At 46.1% G+C, this 21011-nt stretch overlaps 1 protein-coding gene across 2 annotated transcripts in view; it reads right to left on the reverse strand.

Moving 5' to 3' along the window:
* ANKMY2 (ankyrin repeat and MYND domain containing 2) overlaps positions 1-19673 on the reverse strand; it is a 39074-nt gene extending 19401 nt beyond the window's left edge. The window contains exons 1-3 of one of the 2 annotated variants that reach the window (XM_038739858.1): positions 19600-19673; positions 19401-19550; positions 5822-5886 (exon numbers count right to left, since the gene is read on the reverse strand). In XM_038739858.1, the coding sequence (XP_038595786.1) occupies positions 5822-5886; positions 19401-19467 (132 nt within the window). In that variant the 5' untranslated portion in view covers positions 19468-19550; positions 19600-19673. Of the gene's footprint in view, positions 1-5821; positions 5887-19400; positions 19551-19599 lie in introns of those variants that run through there. The other variant, XM_038739866.1, reaches the window with a different exon arrangement.
* Positions 19674-21011: the final 1338 nt, after the last annotated feature.

The following is a 21011-nucleotide window of genomic DNA, read 5'->3' on the forward strand; positions in this document are numbered from 1 at the left end:
CAGATGAGTGGCTGAGCTGGCATTAGAACCCAGGTCCTTCTGACTCCCAGGCTCGGGCTACATCCAGTCGTCCACGCTGCTTCTCTGATTGATTGGTTCTCTCCGAAGCGCCTAGTACAGTCCACACAGTATTCATTCATTCAATCGTATTTATTGAGCACTTACTGTGTGCAGAGCACTGTACTAAGTGCTTGGGAAGTACAAGTTGGCAACCTATAGAGATGGTCCCTACCCAACAATGGGCTCACAGTCTAGAAGAGTAGTCACTCCGTGAATCCTGTAGCCTGTTGGCTACAACCAAAGTAAAAAACCTTAAATGACACCTTTTTAACCCCAAACTCTTCTTTAGAAAAAAAAAAATCACAGGTCCTTGATCTATAATGTATAACGCTGAAGTGATGGTAAACATGTTCCCATTCTGAATCTAGGGAAGGTTCCAAAGCATGGACTTCATCTTTTTTTTTCCTTTAGGGAATATAGTAGATTTTTCCCCAAATAAAAGATTAAGTCAGGAAGTAACTTGTGAATAAATGAAACAGATGATCCCATTTGGCTATGTAGGTAACAAGCAAAATAATAGATGCTTGGCATACGACATTCACCCTTTTCAATCCTGGGTTTAAACTAATCTCCAAGAGTGCAGTCCTAATTTGCATTCTTCTTCAGCCTACCCTCTTGAATTTAATTGAAATATGGCAAGCAGCTGGAAGTACCTAGATAAAACATGGCCACACCATAAAGAACTAGAGAAAAAAAATAGAATGACTTCTCCACCATAGATTCTTCTAAGCAATTGAATATGGGATGAATATTTTTTATAGCGATCAAAGTGACCTCAGAGTCCAAAGAAGGGTCACTTTGTCCTAATCTCCAAGCATCTTTTGTTGACTTCTTTCTGCTCATTCATACACACACTCTCTCTCTTTCTCTCTCTCTCTCACACACACACACACAGAGAAACATTTTATTTGAATTGCAGAACCAGATTATATTTCCCTGATAGGAAACTATTAGAACAAAGCAGCCTTTTTAGCTTATTGTTTGGAGCAGTCGTTCTAATTAACGACCTTGGAATTAAAGCACATTTTCCTCTGCTCCCTTCCAAAGCTGTTCAGGGCGGAATACCATGAAGAAAATAAAAGATAGGCCCTTAATCAACTCCATGGGGTATAAGAAGCTACTCAGAGCAGAGAAATCATGTAACTGCTCGTGCACAATCCACTTCCTCAGCTCTAGTAATGAGGGTACTTAGCCAAAGGATTTCAAAGGAATACAGTGGAAAGACATCATCATTATCATCATCAATCGTATTTATTGAGCACTTACTGTGTGTAGAGCACTGTACTAAGCGCTTGGGAAGTACAAGTTGGCAACATATAGAGACAGTCCCTACCCAACAATGGGCTCACAGTCTAAAAAGACATGTTCGTGGACTTGAATATTCTAATTAAAAAACAACCTAGGATGGGGGTGAACATATGTGAGTTGGTCAACCCTCCAAATACTAGAGAAAATATCTACATTTATTCTTTTCGATTCTTTCAATCTAATGGAAAGGAATAGCATTACTGAATTAATTGATGGTACGTACTGAGCACTTACTGTGTACATTGTAATAGCAATCAATGGTATTTATCGAATGCTTACACTGGGTAGAGAGCACTGTGCTAAGTGCTTGGGAAAGGACAACTGAGTTTGTGGACACAATCCCAGCCCACAAAGTGCCTAAAAGCCTGGGTTTGTAGACACGATCCCAGATGACAGAATTTTTTTTTAATGGTATTTGTAAAGTGCTTACTATGTGCCAAGCACTGTTCTAATCACTGAGGGGGGATACAAGGTAATCAGGTTGTCCCATGTGGGGCTCACAGTCTTAATCTGCATTTTACAGATGCACAGAGAAGTTAAGTGACTTGCCCAAAGTCACACAGTTGACAAGTGGAAGAGCCAGGATTACAACCCATGACCTCTGACTCCCAAGCCTGTGCTCTTTCCCCTGAACATGTAGTTCTTCACGTTTATATTAGACTTGTTAAGGGGACTGATAAGCACTATGCAAATTAGCTTTTTTATGGTATTTGTTAAGTGCTTCCTATGAACCAGGCACTGTACTAAGCGCTTGGTACACACAAGAGAATCAGTTTGGACACAGTACTGGCCCCAGGTGGGGCTCACATTTTTAATCCTCATTTTACAGATGAGGAAACTGAGGCACAGATGAAGTGACTTGCCCAAGGTCACACAGCAGACAAGTAGTGGGCCTGGGATTAGAACCGAGGTCCTTCTGATGTCCAGGTCCGTGCTCTATCCACTAGGTCAAGCTGCTTCTCAATGTACAGTTTGAGGTTTGGTCCAGTTTGAGGGCTGCCTTTCATTTTGCAAGGACCTGGGTTCTAATCCCAGTTCTGTCTCTTGTCTGCTGTGTGACCTCAGGAAAGTCACTTCACTTCTCTGTGCCTCAGTTCCCTCAACTGCAAAATGGGGACTAACACTGTGAGCCCCATGTGGGACAGGGACTGTGTCCAACCCGACTTCCTGTATCCACCCCAGGGCACAATACAGTGCCTGGTACATAGGAAGCACTTAACATATACCACAATTATTATTATCAATCAATCAATCAATCAATCGTATTTATTGAGCGCTTACTATGTGCAGAGCACTGTACTAAGCGCTTGGGAAGTACAAATTGGCATCACATAGAGACAGTCCCTACCCAACAGTGGGCTCACAGTCTAAAAGGGGGAGACAGAGAACAGAACCAAACATACCAACAAAATAAAATAAGTAGGATAGAAATGTACAAGTAAAATAAATAAATAAATAAATAAATAGAGTAATAAATATGTACAACCATATATACATATATACAGGTGCTGTGGGGAAGGGAAGGAGGTAAGACGGGGGGATGGAGAGGGGGACGAGGGGGAGATGAAAGAAGGGGCTCAGTCTGGGAAGGCCTCCTGGAGGAGGTGAGCTCTCAGCAGGGCCTTGATTATTAATAATTATCATCATCATTATAATTATCATTATCATTATTATCATTATCATTATATTATCATTATCATTATAATAATTATCATTATTAGGAGGGTAGGGATCATGTCTACCTACCCTTTTTCCTCTCCAAAGTGAACAGAATAGTGTTTTTCACACAGCAGGTGCTTGATAAATATCACTGATTGACTGTGGGCAACTAGATTCACCTCAATCAATTAGTACTATTTATTGAGCAGGGCACTGTACTAAGTACTTGGGAGAATATGGTAGGGGCACATGACCCCTCCCCTAAAGGATCTTACAATCTAACACTGAGATAAGCCTAGCTTCCACCGAATTTAGAAGAACAGAAGGAAAGGACTTGAAGCTTTAATTCCTTTTTTGCTCTCCCCACTAGTCTCTAAGCCCATAAAGGGAACTGATCATCATCACCGGTATTTATCGAGCGTGTACCATTTGCAGAATACTGTACTAAGTGCTTGGGAGAGTACAATACAGCAGAGTTGGTAGACATATTCCCTGCCCACGTCAAGCTTACTGTCTAGAAGGGGACACAGAAATTAACACAAATAATTTCAAATATATAATATATAGATCCATACCTAATAATTGGAGATTAGGTACATAAATTCTGTGGGACAAATATCAAATGCCAAAGGTCACAGATCCCAGTGAGTAGATAACACAGAAGAGAGAAGGGGCTGGGGAAAAGATGGCTTAATTGGGGAAGGCCTCTGGGAGGAGATGTGACCTTATTAAGGCTTCCAAGGTGGGGACAGTAGTGGTGCCTTGACCTTTATTGGATTCTCCAGGGCGCCTAGGGTGACTTTCTGCTGAAAGGAGACACTCCAGATATTCTACTGCTTTAACTGAAGGAACTGAGATTTTCACTGAAGCTAAATTGGGTCCGTGAATTATTTCATCTTCTCGAAGCAGTAGTCAACGTGATCAGCAAGGCATTTACCAGTTTTATTTTGAGAGTTCACTCACGCTCCCTGACATCCTGTAGCTTGAAGTGATGCCATGGTCACAAGGGCCAAGTTTTTACGGAAACTGTTTACACATGCTCCCAGCACTACCTAGAACAGAGTTTGGCACTTGGGACAGGAATCTCATTCCCCTTCCAATTTAATCATCACTCTTTGTGTTCACATCATTTATCCTCCTCGATAAACATTTCATGTGTTGGGATTCCTCCTTGATGGGCTCAGAAGTGTTATTTCCCTATGCCCAGATGTCCTTGAAGTCACCTTGAAATTGATACTGGCCCCGACTCGGCTGCAGGGTTTAGTGGTTAAATCTTTAAAGCGCTCAGTCACCTTGCCCCCTCCTTCCTCCCCTCACTGCTCTCCTACTCCAACTCAGCTTGAACAATTTGTTCCTCTAACGCTCACCTTCTCATTCTTTCATTCATTCATTCAATTGTATTTATTGAGCACTTACTGTGTGCAGAGCACTGTACTAAGCGCTTGGGAAGTACAAATCGGCAACATATAGAGACGGTCCCTACCTAACAACGGGCTCACAGTCTAGAAGGGGGAGACAGACGACAAAACAAGTAGACAGGTGTCAATACCATCAGAATAAGTAGGATTATAGCTATATACACATTATTAATAAAATAGAATAATAAGCATTTAGTACAGTACCCTGCACACAGTAAACACTTAATACATTTGAACTGAATACGTGTTATATGGCACTCTTAGAGAAGCAGCGTGACTTGGTGGAAAAGAGCTCGGGTCACTTAGCTTCTCTGGGCTTCAGTGACCTCATCTGTAAAATGGGTAAGACTATGAGCCCCACGTGGGACAATCTGATGACCTCGTATCTCCCCTAGTGCTTAGAACAGTGCTTGGCACATAGTAAGCACTTAACAAATACCATCATTATTATTACTCTAGCGCTTAGAACAGTACGTGGCACATAGTAAGTGCTTAAATACCATCATTATTAGTATTATTATTCTAATGCTTAGAACAGTGCTTGGCACACGGTAAGTGCTTAACAAATACCATTACTATTACAGTCTTTTGCACCCAGTAAGCACTCGATAAATACAATTGAGTGAATGCACTGGTGGTGTCAGAATTAGAACTCAGGCCCAACGCCTCCCTTGCCCAAGGTCTTTCCATCAGGTCATGCTGTTTCTCTAAGATGCCACGTTCAGGGGAGAAAACAGTCCATTGGTGTGGAAGGCTGACACACAAACCCCTGCCCGCTTCGGGGCACTTAAGGCCCAGAGGAACACTATACCTCAATCTTGTCTGTCTCACTGCCGACCTCTCACCCATGTCCTGCCTCTGGTCTGAAACACCCTCCCTCCCCATAACTGACAGACAATTACTCTCTCCCCTTTAAAACTTACTGAGGGCCCATCTCCTCCAAGAGACCTTCCCTGACTGAACCCTCCTTTCCTCTTCTCCCACTCCCTTCTGCATCACCCTGACTTGATCCCTTTATTCATTCCCCTAGCCCAGCCCCATAGCACTTTTGTATATATCTGTAATTTCTTAAAATTTCTATTAATGTCTGTCTTCCCCTCTAGACTGTAAGCTTACTGTGGGCAGGAAATGTTTCCGTTTATTGTTATACTGTACTCTCCCAAGTGCTTAGTACAGTGCTCTGCTCATAGTAAGCGCTCAATAAATACAATTGACTGACTAACCATATCATTTGTACAAGTGTAAACTACCAAGGGGAAGACGTCAACCTTATTATTAACTCTGAGCTGCCAGGAAACCTATGCCTTTTGCAAACCACATTTCGGAAGTTGTGAATTTCAAAAGGAAAAGACTTCTATTTAAAAATGTTTCGGTACCTCATCTAAACAGTTGACTCGGACATTCTTGCTGCCTAAAAGTCTTCCGGCCTCTTGCATGTTGCCTTGAGAAATAAAACACAGAAAACAGAGATTACATTGTAGTAAATCATCGTCAAGGAAGAACCCAAAGAAAAATGAGAAGTCATGTCAGAGGACGTTTAAAAGTCAGTGTTTAAAAATATCAGGTAACTAGGCAAGAAACAAAAGGGCATTTTGTGGAAATAAATTATTGTATTATTAGATTCCCAAATGGAAGCATCCTGAATGTTAATGGGTAAAACCTCAATAGCACGGAAATAGTCATTTGGGCATATATACAATTGACATACAGGTAACTAATAATAATAATAGTAATAATAATGGTATTTGGTAAGCATTTACTATGTAAGTGCTGAATTAATAAAGACTATCAGGTCGAGCACAGATACTGACCCACATAAGGGGGAGGGAAAACAAGGATTTCATGCTCATTTTACAGAGAAGAAAACTGAGGCCTAGAAAGGTTCAGAGACTTGCCCATGGTTACTCATTCAATCATACTTATTGAGCACTTACTTTGTGCAGAGCACTGTACTAAGGGCTTGGAAAGTACAATTCGGCAACAAATAGAGACAATCCCTCCCCAATGGGCTCCCAGTCTAGGTTACATAGCAGGCACGTCGCAGAGCTGGGATTATTAACCCACATCCTCTGATTTCCAGGCCCATGCTCTCACTGCTAGGCCATGCTATACTTGCTGATACAAATGACTGTACCATATCCATTGCAAGGCCAAACTTCCCTGTCGATTCAGAATGTTAACAACAGAGGCAATTAGTATGCTTAGTTTTCCTACAGAACAGGGAACGCATCCTTGTGAACACAAACACAAAAGTCCTTTCTTCTGACCCTGAGGGGTCCCAAGGAGCTCACGTCATTGGATGACCGATACCCAATTTCTTAGCAAACCCAGTAGGGATGTGTAGTAGAAACTGTTGTTAAGACTCTATTACTTATTATTTATTACTCTATTTATTTATTTATTTTACTTGTACATATCTATTCTATTTATTTTATTTTGTTAGTATGTTTGGTTTTGTTCTCTGTCTCCCCCTTTTAGACTGTGAGCCCACTGTTGGGTAGGGACTGTCTCTATATGTTGCCAACTTGTACTTCCCAAGCACTTAGTACAGTGCTCTGCACACAGTAAGCGCTCAATAAATATGATTGATTGATTGATTGATTAAGACAGGACTTTGGTTCTTGTCCTATCCTGGAAGTGCCTCCCCCCCTTCAAATTTGGCAACCTCCCCATCTTCTACTCCCCTCTGATATCACATCTCCTCCAAGGGCCCTCCACTGAATACTTTCTCAGTCCCCCCACTTCTTAGCCCCCTAGCTGCCACTCAATCAATCAATCATACTTACTGAGTGCTCACTGGGTGCATTTCACCGTACTAAGCGCTTGGGAGAGTACGACACAAAAATATACTGGACACATTCCCTATCTACAAGCTGTGAAGCAGCTTGTGGAGTAGGGGTAAATGGTCTGTCTCTGAATTCAGAGGTTGTCGGTTCAATCCTGGCGGTCGGTCTGTAAATATAATGTGTGTGTGTGTGTAGATGCGCCTGTATAGAGATAAGCATTGTAAGGTGTAAATACAATGGTGTGTGTAAGCGTCTGCATAAAGTAAAATAAGGTTGTAAATGTACATGCGCATCTGCCTTCACCTGCGTAGTGTGTTTCTTCCCTGTCTATCTGTGTCAATTTAATAATAGAGTAAAATGCTCTGTCTGCAAAGGGCTGTGTACCAAAAAAAAAAAATGATATTTCTCTCTCTAACACCTGTATATATGTATATATGGTTGTACATATTTATTACTCTATTTATTTATTTATATATTTTACTTGTACATTTCTATCCTATTTATTTTATTTTGTTGGTATGTTTGGTTCTGTTCTCTGTCTCCCCCTTTTAGACTGTGAGCCCACTGTTGGGTAGGGACTGTCTCTATGTGTTGCCAATTTGTACTTCCCAAGCGCTTAGTACAGTGCTCTGCACATAGTAAGCGCTCAATAAATACGATTGATTGATTGATTGATTGATCTACAATGACCTAATTCTAATTCTGCTAATTCTGTTATGTACTACTCTCCCAGGAGCTTAGTACCATGCTCTGCATATAGTAAGCACTTAATACCTCTGATTTATCAATTAACTACAAACAACCACCAGGGTTCACACACATCTTACCTGCCCTGTCACTTACGCACTAGATCATGTATGTATCCTCTTTCCCTCCTCCCTCCTATCTGTAATTTAACTAGGCTGTAAGCTCCTTGAGGTTGGGAATTACATCTATTAACTATTGTACTCTCCTCTAGAGCTAAGTACAGTACTTAGAGAAGCAGCATGGCTCAGTGGAAAGAGCCTGGGCTTGGGAGTCAGAGGTCATGGGTTCTAATCCCGGCTCCGCCACAAGTCTGCTGTGTGACATTGGGCAAGTCACTTAACTTTTCTGAGCCTCAGTTACCTCATCTGTAAAATGGGGGTTAAGACAGTGAGCCCCACATGAGACAACTTGATCACCTTGTATCCCCCCAGCGCTTAGAACAGTGCCTCGCATATAGTGTTTAACAAATGCCATTATTATTATTATTACTTTACAGTCCTAGGTACCCAATCAATCAATAGTATTTACTGAGTGTTTACTGTGTGTGGAGCACTGTACTAAGTGCTTGGGAAAGTACAATTCAATAACTGTATTGTAATTCAATAATTCAGTTGGTAGATATGACTCCTGCTCACAAGCCTCCCCACCTCTAGACTGTGGGCAGGGAACGTGGCTGTTTTTTGTTGTGTTGTACTTTCCCAAGTGTTTACTACAGTGTTCTGCACACTGTAAGCGCACAATAAATACAATCAAATGAATGAATGAATGAAAGGAGCCCAATAAAGTTTACTGAGTGTGTAAAAGGGCTGAGGTCCCACAGTAGCTCCCCTGGACATAGTAGGCCAATCAGTCATATTTACTGAGCGTTCACTGTGTGCAGAGTACTGTATTAAACACTTGGGAGAGTACGGTATAACAATAGAGTCTTATGGGCATTCTCTGCCCATAATGAGCTCACAGTCTAGTAGATCTGGGAGAGGTGTATAGGGTGGCAAATGGTTGGTGATCCAGGAAAGAAATAGCTGTCAATCACCCCCACCCTAATCACCTGTCCATCAGTCAGAAGATGAAAAATCGAATAGATAAGAACCTGCCTTAAAGATGGCCACTATATCTCTGATTATTCCAAGCACTGGATCCTACCCTACCTGACGGCTGAAGACCAATGGGACTAATTTGCACATCTCAGCTAGAAATATTGCAGACAGAACAAAGACAGGATGATGAATATTAGCTTTTGGTTTTGCTATACGATCCCCTACCTGACACTGAAATTGCAAGCAACGGGGAATTATATTACTTCACATGGGGCTGCCCACCAGTTCTATTTAATTGAAGGGGGCTCAAAGAGAAATCTCGCTGAATTATATTGCATTGGCATCAATTTAAATTAATACCAAAGCCTTAACTCCACAGAGATAATGAATTCTGTAGGAAGGCCGAACAAAGAGGGGGAGTGATTATCCAAAAGGCTTTGTGACATTTATAAAAACATTCTGACTGGTACATTTGCCCGTGCTCCAGCCACATATTCATTTTTCATGCTATATGGTTGTCAGCCCATCATCGCCTAATAGATTCCCTTAACACAAAAGCAGATTGTGACTATGAAACTATGCCTTTCCTTTCTTCCCAATCATTCTAGGTTATATGCTTCTTTGGGCCATTAAATAAAAAAAAAAGAAAGAGGGCGGGGGGGAGGCTTTTCTTTTGGTGTTTGAATTACTTTTTAGATAGAGAATTAGAAAGTGCACATTAAATTCAACATAATTATTGCTCTGCTTGCTCTGGGGACATTAACCCCCATCCTCTTCCCTCCACAGGGCCATTTTAGAGATCTGCTCTCATAATCCGCTATACCCAAACTCACTCTTTTCATTCCTCCCAAGCTATTCTTCTAACTAGCTCACTCTCAGTTCTATCCCCTCCCTTACGTTGTTTCAAGGCTTAGAAACCACCCCCTCACGCCAAATCTGAAAGACCTCCTCATATTCAAAACCTTCCTGATATCCCACCTCCTTCAAAATATCTTGCCACGAAATTTCCAGACCCCCCGAGTCCTATAAACCCATTAGCCATCTCTAGAACTTATACCATTCTCTGCATTTAGGTGTATTTATTCAGTTGTACATTCAGGTATTTAATTTTATTACTGTATTAAAAATGTTTTATGACTGTCTTCTCCACTAGATTGCAAGCACCTTGTGAGCAAGGAACATGTCGCTTACTTATTAGGGAAGCATTGTACTCAGTGTTTGGGAGAATACATTACAACAGGGTTCAAGAAAGGTATAGACTATAATGGTTATTGGAGGAGAAAGTTCAGAAAGAAGGCCAAAGCTTTTTGGGTGGTAGATTCTTGGTGGGTAGGCCGCCTGGGTTATTTTCTTTGAAAGCCAGGGCAATGGAACACTGGTTTCATTTAAGTGTAGAAGTTTCCTCTTAGCCCTTAGTGAATCTGCAAGATTGTAAACTCTGCAAAGGCTGAGACCATGTCTTCCAACTCTAATGTATTCTCCCACGTGTTTAGTAGGGTGCTCTGCATAGAGTAAGTGCTCAGTGAATATTATTGATTGCTCGATTGGAAGCAGAAAGTAAGTAGACCCCCTGTGTTGTCCCAGAATTGGATAACCCCCATTTTTTTTAATGGTATTTAAGTGCTTACGCTGTGCCAGACACTTTACTAAGCACTGGGGCTGGTACAAAGTAATAAGGTTGGAGATCCGTTTCTGTCCCACATGGGGCTCATGGTCTGAGTTGGAAGGAAGAGGATTTAATCCTCATTTTACAGATGAGGTGACTGAGGCACAGAAAAGTTAAGTGACTTGTCCATGGTCACACAACAGACCGGTGATGGAGTCAGGATTAGAACCTAGGGTCTCTGACTCCCAGGTTTGTGCTCTTTCCATTAGGCCACACTGCTTCCCCTGGAACAGGGTTTGGGCCCACCCCTGTCTGCATACGGAAGAGTCCAAAAATTTAATTGGAGCAAGAGCTGTGGTTATTATAAAGTGGGCTAGCCAGCTTGCATGGGGCATCTGTTTACTTTCCTCAAATTCCCATTTTCACTTACAGATGCCTTCATATTAGTCTTGAGTGTCCCAGCTAAGCCAGCATATAGAGATAGGTTTATATTCAAAGGAAAAGTTAGGCATGTATTTCTAGCAATGAGACTAATATTTTTTGAGCCCTTATCATGTGCACAGCACTTTACTAAGTGCTTGGGAGGGTAGAATATAACAGAGTTGGTAGACACATTCCCTGTCCACAAGGAGCTTACAGTCTAGAGGACTGGACAAGATGTCAGAAATCAGCCACATGAGTCCTTGGGTACCCCTGTGGGAGATAGTATTCTTGTCTGGATGCACTATGGAATGGGAATCTCAAACTAGGTTAGTTAAAACACAGTCACTGTGATGTCTCAAAAAAATTAAAGCGTGACTTGAGAGTTACCGGAGAACTCACCTGAGTGGCTAATACATTCAAAAGTTATGGTCTCACCAAAAAGAAAATGTGCTAAGGCCTCTAGCTATTAGAGGTCATCCAGTCTTCTCCCAGGCCTGGGAGTTAGAAGGACCTGGGTTCTAACCCCACTTCCAGTTCTTGCCTGTCCCACCATCGATCCCCGGCCTACATCCTCCCCCACATCCGCCAAGCTAGCTCTCTTCCTCCCTTGAAGGCCCTACTGAGAGCTCACCTCCTCCAGGAGGCCTTCCCACACTGAGCCCCCTCCTTCCTCTCCCCCTCGCCTTACCTCCTTCCCTTCCCCACAGTACCTGTATATATGTTTTTACGTATTTATCACTCTATTTTACTTGTACATATTCTATTTATTTTATTTTAATATGTTTTGTTCTCTGTCTCCCCCTTCTAGATTGTGAGCCCACTGTTGGGTAGGGACCGTTTCTATATGTTGCCAACTTGTACTTCCCAAGCACTTAGTACAGTGCTCTGCACAGAGTAAGTGCTCAATAAATACGATTGAATGAATGAATGAATGAATGAAAGAAGCAGCTTGGAAAGAGCACGGGCTTGGGAGTCAGAGGTTGTGGATTCTAATCCCGGCTCTGCCACTTATTAGCTGTGTGACTTTGGGCAAGTCACTTAACTTCTCTGTGCCTCAGTTACCTCATCTGTAAAATAGGGATTAAGATTGTGAGCCCCATGTGGGACAACCTGATTGCCCTGTATCTACCCTAGAACTTACAACAGTGCTTGGCACATAGTAAGCACTTAAATACCATCAGTACAGTAAGAATTCAATAAATACCACTGACTGACATCCCCATTTTATAGTTGAGGAAAATGAAGGAACAGAGAAGTTAAGTGACTTGCCCAAAGCCACACAGCAAGCGGTCAGCAGAGTCCGGATTAGAACCCAGGTCCTCTAACTTTCAGGCCAGTGCTCTTTCCACTAGGCCGTGCTGCTTCTTGACACAGTTCAATTAATTACCTCTGCTGTGAAAAACATTTTGGACATAGGAACTTTCAAACATCTTTCTCAGTAAAAGACTGAGTAATTTCGTACTGCAGACGGTGTAATTCAATCAATCATATTTGAGTGCTTACTGTGTGCAGAGCATTGTTCTAAGTCCTGGAGAGAGCTACAGTTGGTAGACACGGTCCCTGCCCACAGCAAGTTTATAGTCTACTGGGGGATAGAGTCATTAATATAAATCAATTACGGATATGTACAAAAGTGTCATGGGTCCGTATTTGTATTATTTTGTATTTTTTGTAATTTGTAATAATTTTTATTAGCTGCCTTTCCTTGGGTTTCATAAAACATATAAATAGACTTATTTACCTGCTATCTCTTTACACGCAATTTATAGATTGTGTTACTATACAGCTATAAGTCATTCCAGAGTTGGATTTCTCCAACTGGATTTCTGGATTTCTCAGAGTTAGAGAAGCAGCGTGGCTCAGTGGAAAGAGCATAGGCTTTGGGGTCAGGGGTCATGGGTTCGAATCCCGGCTCCGCCACATGTCTGGTGTGTGACCTTGGGCAAGTCACTTCACTTCTCTGAGCCTCAGTTACCTCATCTGGAAAATGGGGATTAAGACTGTGAGCCCCATGTGGGACAACTTGATCACCTTGTATTCCCCCCAGCGCTTAGAACAGTGCTGTGCACATAGTAAGCACTTAGCAAATGCCATTATTATTATTTTATTTCTCAATAGCCCTTTTAAGTGTTATATTGGGGTGGCTCTGTGATTCATTTACGCTGGTATTCTGTTTTGATTTTATACATACACACACACACACACACACACACACACACCCCACCTCCCTTCCGATTTAAAGGACACTACTGACAGTGAAGTTCTTCTTACAAGTGGATGTGTGACCGCAAAGACCAATTTGGAATCTACATGGAGCACCCAAAAAAAAAAAATCTGTTGCGTTGTCTTGTTTTATATTTGCAGACTTTGTGGCCTTTTAGTCTTTTCTGCCTCCTTATCTCTTGCTCCTCATAATGCTTTTGCTTGAAAAGAGCCACTTCTTTCAGAGGAGCAGCATAGCCTAGTGGAAAGAGCACAGGCCTGAAAGTCAGAAGGTCTAGGTTCTGATCCCAGGTCTGCCACGTGCTTACTGCATGACCTTGGGCAAGTCACTTTACTTCTCCATGGGGCAGTTGCCTCATATGTAAAATGGGGATTAAGACTGTAAATCCCATGTGGGACAGAGACTGTGTCCAACCTGCTTCTATTCTGGCACTTAGTACAGTGCCTCGCATATAGTAAGCGGTTGAACAAATATCATTAAAAATACCACGGAGAGCAGTACCCCAAGTAGGTCTGTCCATGTGAAGATGAGCTAGGAAGGAGTTCTCAATGCTAGGTATTCAATGCTAGGTGCCTCTGATAGCACTTGTGACAATGACAATCAATCATTCAATCAAATGATCAATCAATCAATGACACCCAAAGGTATATAGTTTACTTATGAAGTTGAGCCCCATGACAGACAGGAACCATATGTCTAATTCCCATCTCAGCACATAATAATAATAATGGCATCTGTTAAATGCTTGTCTTTGTAAACACTGCTGTAAGCACTGGGGTAGATACATGCTAAATAGGTTGGATACAGTCCCTGCCACCCCCCCCACCCCGGGGACTCACAGTCTTCATCCCCATTTTACAGATGAAGTAACTGAGGCCCAGAGAAGGTCATAAAGCAGGCGAGTGGCAGAGCTGGGATTAGTAACGAGGTCCTTGTGACTCGCAGGACTATGCGAGGAGCCAGGAGTACCCTTCTAGACTAGGAGCCCACTGTTGGGTAGGGACCGTCTCTATATGTTGCCAACTTGTACTTCCCAAGCGCTTAGTACAGTGCTCTGCACACAGTAAGTGCTCAATAAATACGATTGAATGAATGAATGAATGAATATGCTCTATCCACTAGACCATGCTGATTCCCCAGTGCTCTGTACACAGTACTTAACCAGTACTGCAATTATAATAGAGGGGTCTTTTTTTAAAGACAATATTCAAATGAATGTGCATCAAAAATGTTGGACTATAATTTGAAAATGTGCTCTTTCAAACGTAAGAGCTTGCAATAACAAACTGCTTGGGGCATCACTGTAAATGATAATGACACGGGATAGAACATCACTCCAAGGACAAAACAAAATTATTGCTACTCTAATAATGACTTTTGAAATTCGTCAAGCTCTGTCTATGGGCCAAGCACTAATTGCTGAGGTGCATACAAGATAACCAGGTCAGTCCTTGTCCCACATGGGGTTTCCAGGCTAAGAGCACGAGATAACTGTTACTGAACCCCTCTGCATGTCAAATGAAGAATCTGAGGCCTAAAGCTATTTACTGAGCACTTACTGAGTGCAGACCACTGTATTAAGCACTTGAGAAAGAACAATACGAGACGTTAGACAAGACCCCTGCCCAAAAGGAGCTTACAGTCTAGAGGAACATTGGGAATTTTCTGGAATTTGAACGTTTTCTAATAGTCACTCCTGACTTTTCTGTCTGCGCTGTGCCATCACACCACACAGCGATCTTCAAATCTTCCTGGGGCCCAAGGGATCCCCGGGACATCCTGCCAAGAACCAGGATGACCTGTGAGTGGCATGGAAGGGCTAGAAAGGAAGGAAGTTAGGAGTTTCATCCCATCTTGACTGTGAACTGCCCTCCTTTCCACCCCATGGACACTCGGACAGGGCGAGGGGCTGGAGGATGGAGGTCATGGTGCTGCAGTGGATAGACAGCCCATGTTCCTTCCTTCCGCCCACTGACAACAACTGAACGCTTCCAGGCCTTAGATGTGAAGCTTCACCTCATCCTGCTGTTCAACGCCAGTTCTCCCTCCTCCTTAGCCTGGGAGCTCCATGTGGGGCAGGGACTGGGTCCGATCTCATTAACTTGGATTCATTCATTCATTCATTCAATTGCATTTACTGAGTGCTTACACAGAGCACTGTACTAAGCTCCTGGAAAGTACAGTAATAATAGTAATAATAATGATGGCATTTATTAAGCGCTTACTATGTGCAAAGCACTGTTCTAAGCGCTGGGGAGGTTACAAGGTGATCAGGTTGTCCCAGTGGGGCTCACAGTCTCAATTCCCACTTTACAGATGAGGTAACTGAGGCCCAGAGAAGTGAAGTGACTTGCCCAAAGTCACACAGCTGACAAGTGGCGGAGCTGGGGTTTGAACCCATGACCTCTGACTCCAAAGCCCGTGCTCTTCTCCAGTACAGCAATAAAGAGAGACCATGAGCTCACTGTCTAGAGGGGGGAGGAGACAGACATCAATACGAGTAGGCAGGCATCAATATAAATAAATAGAATTATAGAATTGAGAAGCAGCGTGGCTCAGTGGAAAGAGCCCAGGCTTGGGAGTCAGAGGTCACGGGCTCTAATCCTGGCTCCGCCACTTATCAGCTGTGTGACTTTGGGCAGGTCACTTAACTTCTCTGGGCCTCAGTTCTCTCATCTGTAAAATGGGGATTAAAATTGTGAGCCTCACGTGGGACAACCTTGACTACCTTGTATCCCCCCCCAAACCCCGCACCTAGAACAGTGCTTGGCACATAGTAAGTGCTTAACAAACACCAACATCATTGTTATTATTATTATTATTATTCTCTGTGCTTCAGTTACCTCATCTGTAAAATGGGGATTAGGACTGTGAGCCCCACATGGGACAACCTGATCACCTTGTATCCCCCCCAGTGTTTAGAACAGTGCTTCACACATAATAACAATTATGGTATTTGTTAAGTGCTTACCATGTGCGAAGCACTGTTCTAAGAGCTGGGCATTCTTCTATGTGCTGGACATAGTCAGCGCTTAACAAATACCATTATTATTATTATCATAGATACACACATAAGTGTTGTGAAGCGGGGAGGGGGAAAGCGCAAAAGGAGCAAGTCTGGGTGGCGCGGAACAGAGTGGGGGCCGATGAAGAGTGGGGGCTTGGTCTTGGATCTATCCTGGAGCTCAGTACAGTGCTCAGCACATAGTAAACGCTTAACCAGTCTGTGAGCCCGTTGTTGGATAGGGACTGTCTCTATATGTTGTCGACTTGTACTTCCCAAGCGCTTAGTACAGTGCTCTGCACACAGTAAGCGCTCCTCCCTTCAGGCTCGTGTCTCCTCCTACCTTCAGGACATCTCCATCTGGATGTCTGCCTGCCATCTAAAACTCAATATGTCCAAGACTGAGCTCCTTATCTTCCCTCCCAAACCCTGCCCTCTCCCTTTCCTGTCACTGTAGACGGCACTACCATCCTTCCCATCTCACAAGCCCGCAACCTTGGTGTCATCCTCAACTCTGCTCTCTCGTACACCCGTCACATCCAATCCGTCACCAAAATCTGCCAGTCTCACCTTTGCAACATCACCAAGAACAGCCCTTTCCTCTCCATCCAAACCGCTACCTTGCTGGTTCAATCTCTCATCCTATCCCGACTGGATTACTGCATCAGCCTCCTCTCTGATCTCCCAACCTCCTGTCTCTCCCCGCTTCAGTCTGTACTTCACGCTGCTGCCCGGATCATCTTTGTGCAGAAACGCTATGGACATGTTACTGCCCTCCTCAAATATCTCCAGTGGCTGCCAGTCAACCTACGCATCGAGAAAAAACTCCTCACCCTCGGCTTCAAGGTTGTCCATCCCCTCACCCCCTCCTACCTCTCCTCCCTTCTCTCCTTCTCCAGCCCAGCCCGCACCCTCACTCCTCTGCCACTAACCTCCTCACTGTACCTCGTTCTCGCCTGTCCCGCCATCGACCCCCGGCCTACGTCCTCCCCCTGGCCTGGAATGCCCTCCCTCCTCACATCCGCCAAGCTAGCTCTTTTCCTTCCTTCAAAGCCCTAGTGAGAGCTCACCTCCTCCAAGAGGCCTTCCCAGACTGAGTCCCCCTTTTCCTCTCCTCTTCCCCATCCCCCCAGCCCTACCTCCTTCCCCTCCCCACAGCACCTGTATATATGTTTGTACAGATTTATTACTCTATTTATATTACTTGTACATATTTACTATTCTATTCACTTTGTTAATGATGTGCATCTAGCTTTATTTCTGTTTGTTCTAATGTCATGACACCTGTCCACATGTTTTCTTTTGTTGTCTGTCTCCCTCTTCTAGACTGTGAGCCCACTGTTGGGTAGGGACCGTCTATATATGTGGCCGACTTGTACTTCCCAAGCACTTAGTACAGTGCTCTGCACACAGTAAGCGCTCAATAAATACGACTGAATGAATGAATAATAATAATAATAACAATAATACATAGTAATAATAGTAATGTTAGTCCAAAGCAATTGGGGTCAGTGAGCAGCCAGAGGGCCGGGATGGTCCTGGGGATGGTGGCCATTGGCGTGGGAACTGCCTGATGCCCACCAGGCCGGACTCCTGTCTCCTCCCGGCCTCCCAATCTCTCGACCTCCCAACCTTGGGAGACCGCAGGACTGGGCCAAGGGCCCGGCCGGCAGCAGGGCATCCTGGAAGTCCAAAGGACATGGATGCATTCACTCACTCTTATTTTATGGGGCGCTTACTATTACTAATAATAATGATGACATTTATTAAGCGCTTTCTACGTGCAAAGCACTATTCTAAGCGCTGGGGAGGTTACAAGGTGATCAGGTTGTCCCATGGGGGGCCTCACAGTCTTAATCCCCATTTCACAGATGAGGGAACTGAGGCCCAGAGAAGTTAAGTGACTTGCCCAAAGTCACACAGCTGACAATTGGCAGAGCCGGGATTTGAACCCATGACCTGTGACTCCAAAGCCCGTGCTCTTTCCACTGAGCCACGCTGCTTACTGTGTACAGAGTTCTTCTCATCCCGCCCCACCCCTTGCCTGCTGTGTGACTTTGGGTGAGTCGTTTCCCTACCTCTGGGCCTCCATTCCCTCACCTGGAAAATGGGGGTTAAGAGTGTGGGGGTCCATGAGGGTGGGCCGGGGGCCGCTTTAAGGGGAGGAGGCATGGTTTGGTTTTGTTGTCTGTCTCCCCCTTCTAGACTGGGAGCCCGTTGTTGGGTAGGGATTGTCTCTATCTGTGGCTGAACTGTACTTTCCAAGCGCTTAGTCCAGTGCTCTGCACACAGTAAGCGCTCAAGCAATACGATTGAATGAATAATGATGGCATTTATTAAGCACTTACTATGTGCAAAGCACTGTTCTAAGCACTGGGGAGGTTACAAGGTGACCAGGTTGTCCCTTGGGGGGCTCACAGTCCTAATCCCCATTTTACTGATGAGGTAACTGAGGCCCAGAGAAGTTAAGTGACTTGCCCAAAGTCACACAGCTGACCATTGGTGGAGCCGGGATTCAAACCTCTGACCTCTGACTCCAAAGCCCGGGGTCTTTCCACTGAGCCACGCTGTTTCTCCATGGATTGAAAGGAGATGGGGAGGCAGAGGTGGGGCAATGAGGAAGTGGGAGGAAGGGGCTAAGTGTAGAGAGGAAGGAGATCGGGGAGAAGGAGGTGGAGGAAATGAATGAATGAGGGAAAGCGTTTAGTCCAGTGTTCTGTACACAGTAAGCGCTCAATCAATACGATTGAATGAAAGGGAAGAGGAGGTGTCCAGCAGCACGTGACGGCCGGAGCAAGGCCCAGGGGCAGCCCCCCACCATGGGCTTAGTAGAAAAAGCCCGGGCTTGGGAGTCAGAGGTCATGGGTTCAAATCCCGGCTTTGCCGTTTATCAGCTGGATGACTTTCGGCATGTCACTTCACTTCCTTGGGTCTCAGTTCCTTCATCTGTCAAATGGGGATGAAGACTTTGAGCCCCACGTGGGACAACCTTGTATTACCTTGGATTACCTTGTATCCCCCCCCCCCCGCCCCCCGGCGCTTAGAACAGTGGCTGGCACAAAGTAAACGCTTTACAAATGCCATCTTGCCCCCGAACAATTCCTGCTGGGCTGGGGGTCCGGCCTTACCTTGGGCGATGACGTCCAGCAGCTCCTTCTCTTCCTGGCTCAGCCCGCCTTTCTGTGGCCCAGCCATCGCCGTCGCGGCTCCTGCTGCTGCTAGCCCTCCTTGTCCAGCTAGTCCGGCTGCTGGCCCTCCTGGTCCGGTTGCTGGCCCTCCTGGCCCGGTGGACCCGCTGCTGGCCCTGGTAGGCCTGCTGCTGCCCTCCTGGTCCTGCTGGTGGCCCTCCTGGTCCTAGTGTTGGCCCTGTTGCTGGCCCTCCTGGTGGTCCTTCTGCTGGCCCTCCTGCTCCGGCTTCTGCTAGCCCTGTTGGTCCTGCTGCTGGCCTTGCTGGCCCTGTTGGTCCTGCTGCTGGCCTTGCTGGCCCTGTTGGTCCTGCTGCTGGCCTTACTAGCCCTGCTGGTCCGGCTGCTGGTCCTGCTGTTGGCCCTGCTGCTGGTCCGGCTACTAGCCCCACTGCTAGCCCTGCTGCTGGCCCCCCTTTTCCGGCTGGTCCGGCTGTTGGCCCTGCTGCTGGTCCTGCTGCTAGCCCCGCTAGTCCTCCTGGTCCGGCTGCTTCTAGCGCTGCTGGTCCGGCGGCCGGCCCTGTTGGCCCTCCTGGTCCGGCTGCTGGCCTTCCTGGGGCTCCTGGTCCGGCAGCCCTGCTGGTCCTGCTGCTGGCCTTACTAGCCCTGCTGGCCCTCCTTTTCCGGCTGGTCCGGCTGTTGGCCCCGCTGCTAGCCCCGCTGGCCCTCCTGGTCCGGCTGCTGCTAGCCCTGCTGGCCCTGCTGGTCCGGAGGCCGGTCCTGTTGGTGCTCCTGGTCCTGGTGTTGGCCCTGCTGCTGGCCCTCCTGGTCCGGCTGCTGGCCCTCCTGGCCCGGCTGCTGGCCCTCCTGGCCCTGCTTCTGGCCTTGTAGGCCCTGCTGTCCGGCTGCTGGCCCTTCTGGCCCTGCTTCTGGCCTTGCTGGCCCTGCTGGTCCGGCTGCTGGCCCTCCTGGTGCTGCTGGTGGCCCTGCTGGCTCTACGGGTCCGGAGGCCGGCCCTGTGGGTCCTCCTGGTCCTGGTGTTGGCCCTGCTGGTCCGGCTGCTTGCCCTCCTGGTCCGGCTGCTGGCCCTCCTGGCCCGGCTGCTGGCCCTCCTGGCCCTGCTTCTGGCCTTGTAGGCCCTGCTGTCCGGCTGCTGGCCCTTCTGGCCCTGCTTCTGGCCTTGCTGGCCCTGCTGCTCCTGCTGGTGGCCCTGCTGGCCCGGCTGCTGGCCCTCCTGGGGCTGCTGGTGGCCCTGCTGGCCCTCCTGGTGCTGCTGCTGGCCCTCCTGGCCCTGCTTCTGGCCTTGTAGGCCCTGCTGTCCGGCTGCTGGCCCTTCTGGCCCTGCTTCTGGCCTTGCTGGCCCTGCTGCTCCTGCTGGTGGCCCTGCTGGTGGCCCTGCTGGTCCGGCTGCTGGCCCTCCTGGTGGCCCTGCTGGCCCTGCTGCTGGCCTTGCTGGCCCTCCTGCTCCGGCTGGTCCTGGTGTCCCGTCCGGCCCACGCGCCAAGGGGAAAATGGTTTTTTTTTTTGGGGGGGGGGTGGAGGGTTGGGTTGTGGTCCCTGTGTGTATGTGTGTGTGCGCCCAGCCAGGCCCTCTCCCCCCCGGGGGTCCGGGTC

Source organism: Tachyglossus aculeatus, chromosome 2 (assembly GCF_015852505.1).
Source record: "Tachyglossus aculeatus isolate mTacAcu1 chromosome 2, mTacAcu1.pri, whole genome shotgun sequence".
Lineage (NCBI taxonomy): Eukaryota > Metazoa > Chordata > Mammalia > Monotremata > Tachyglossidae > Tachyglossus > Tachyglossus aculeatus.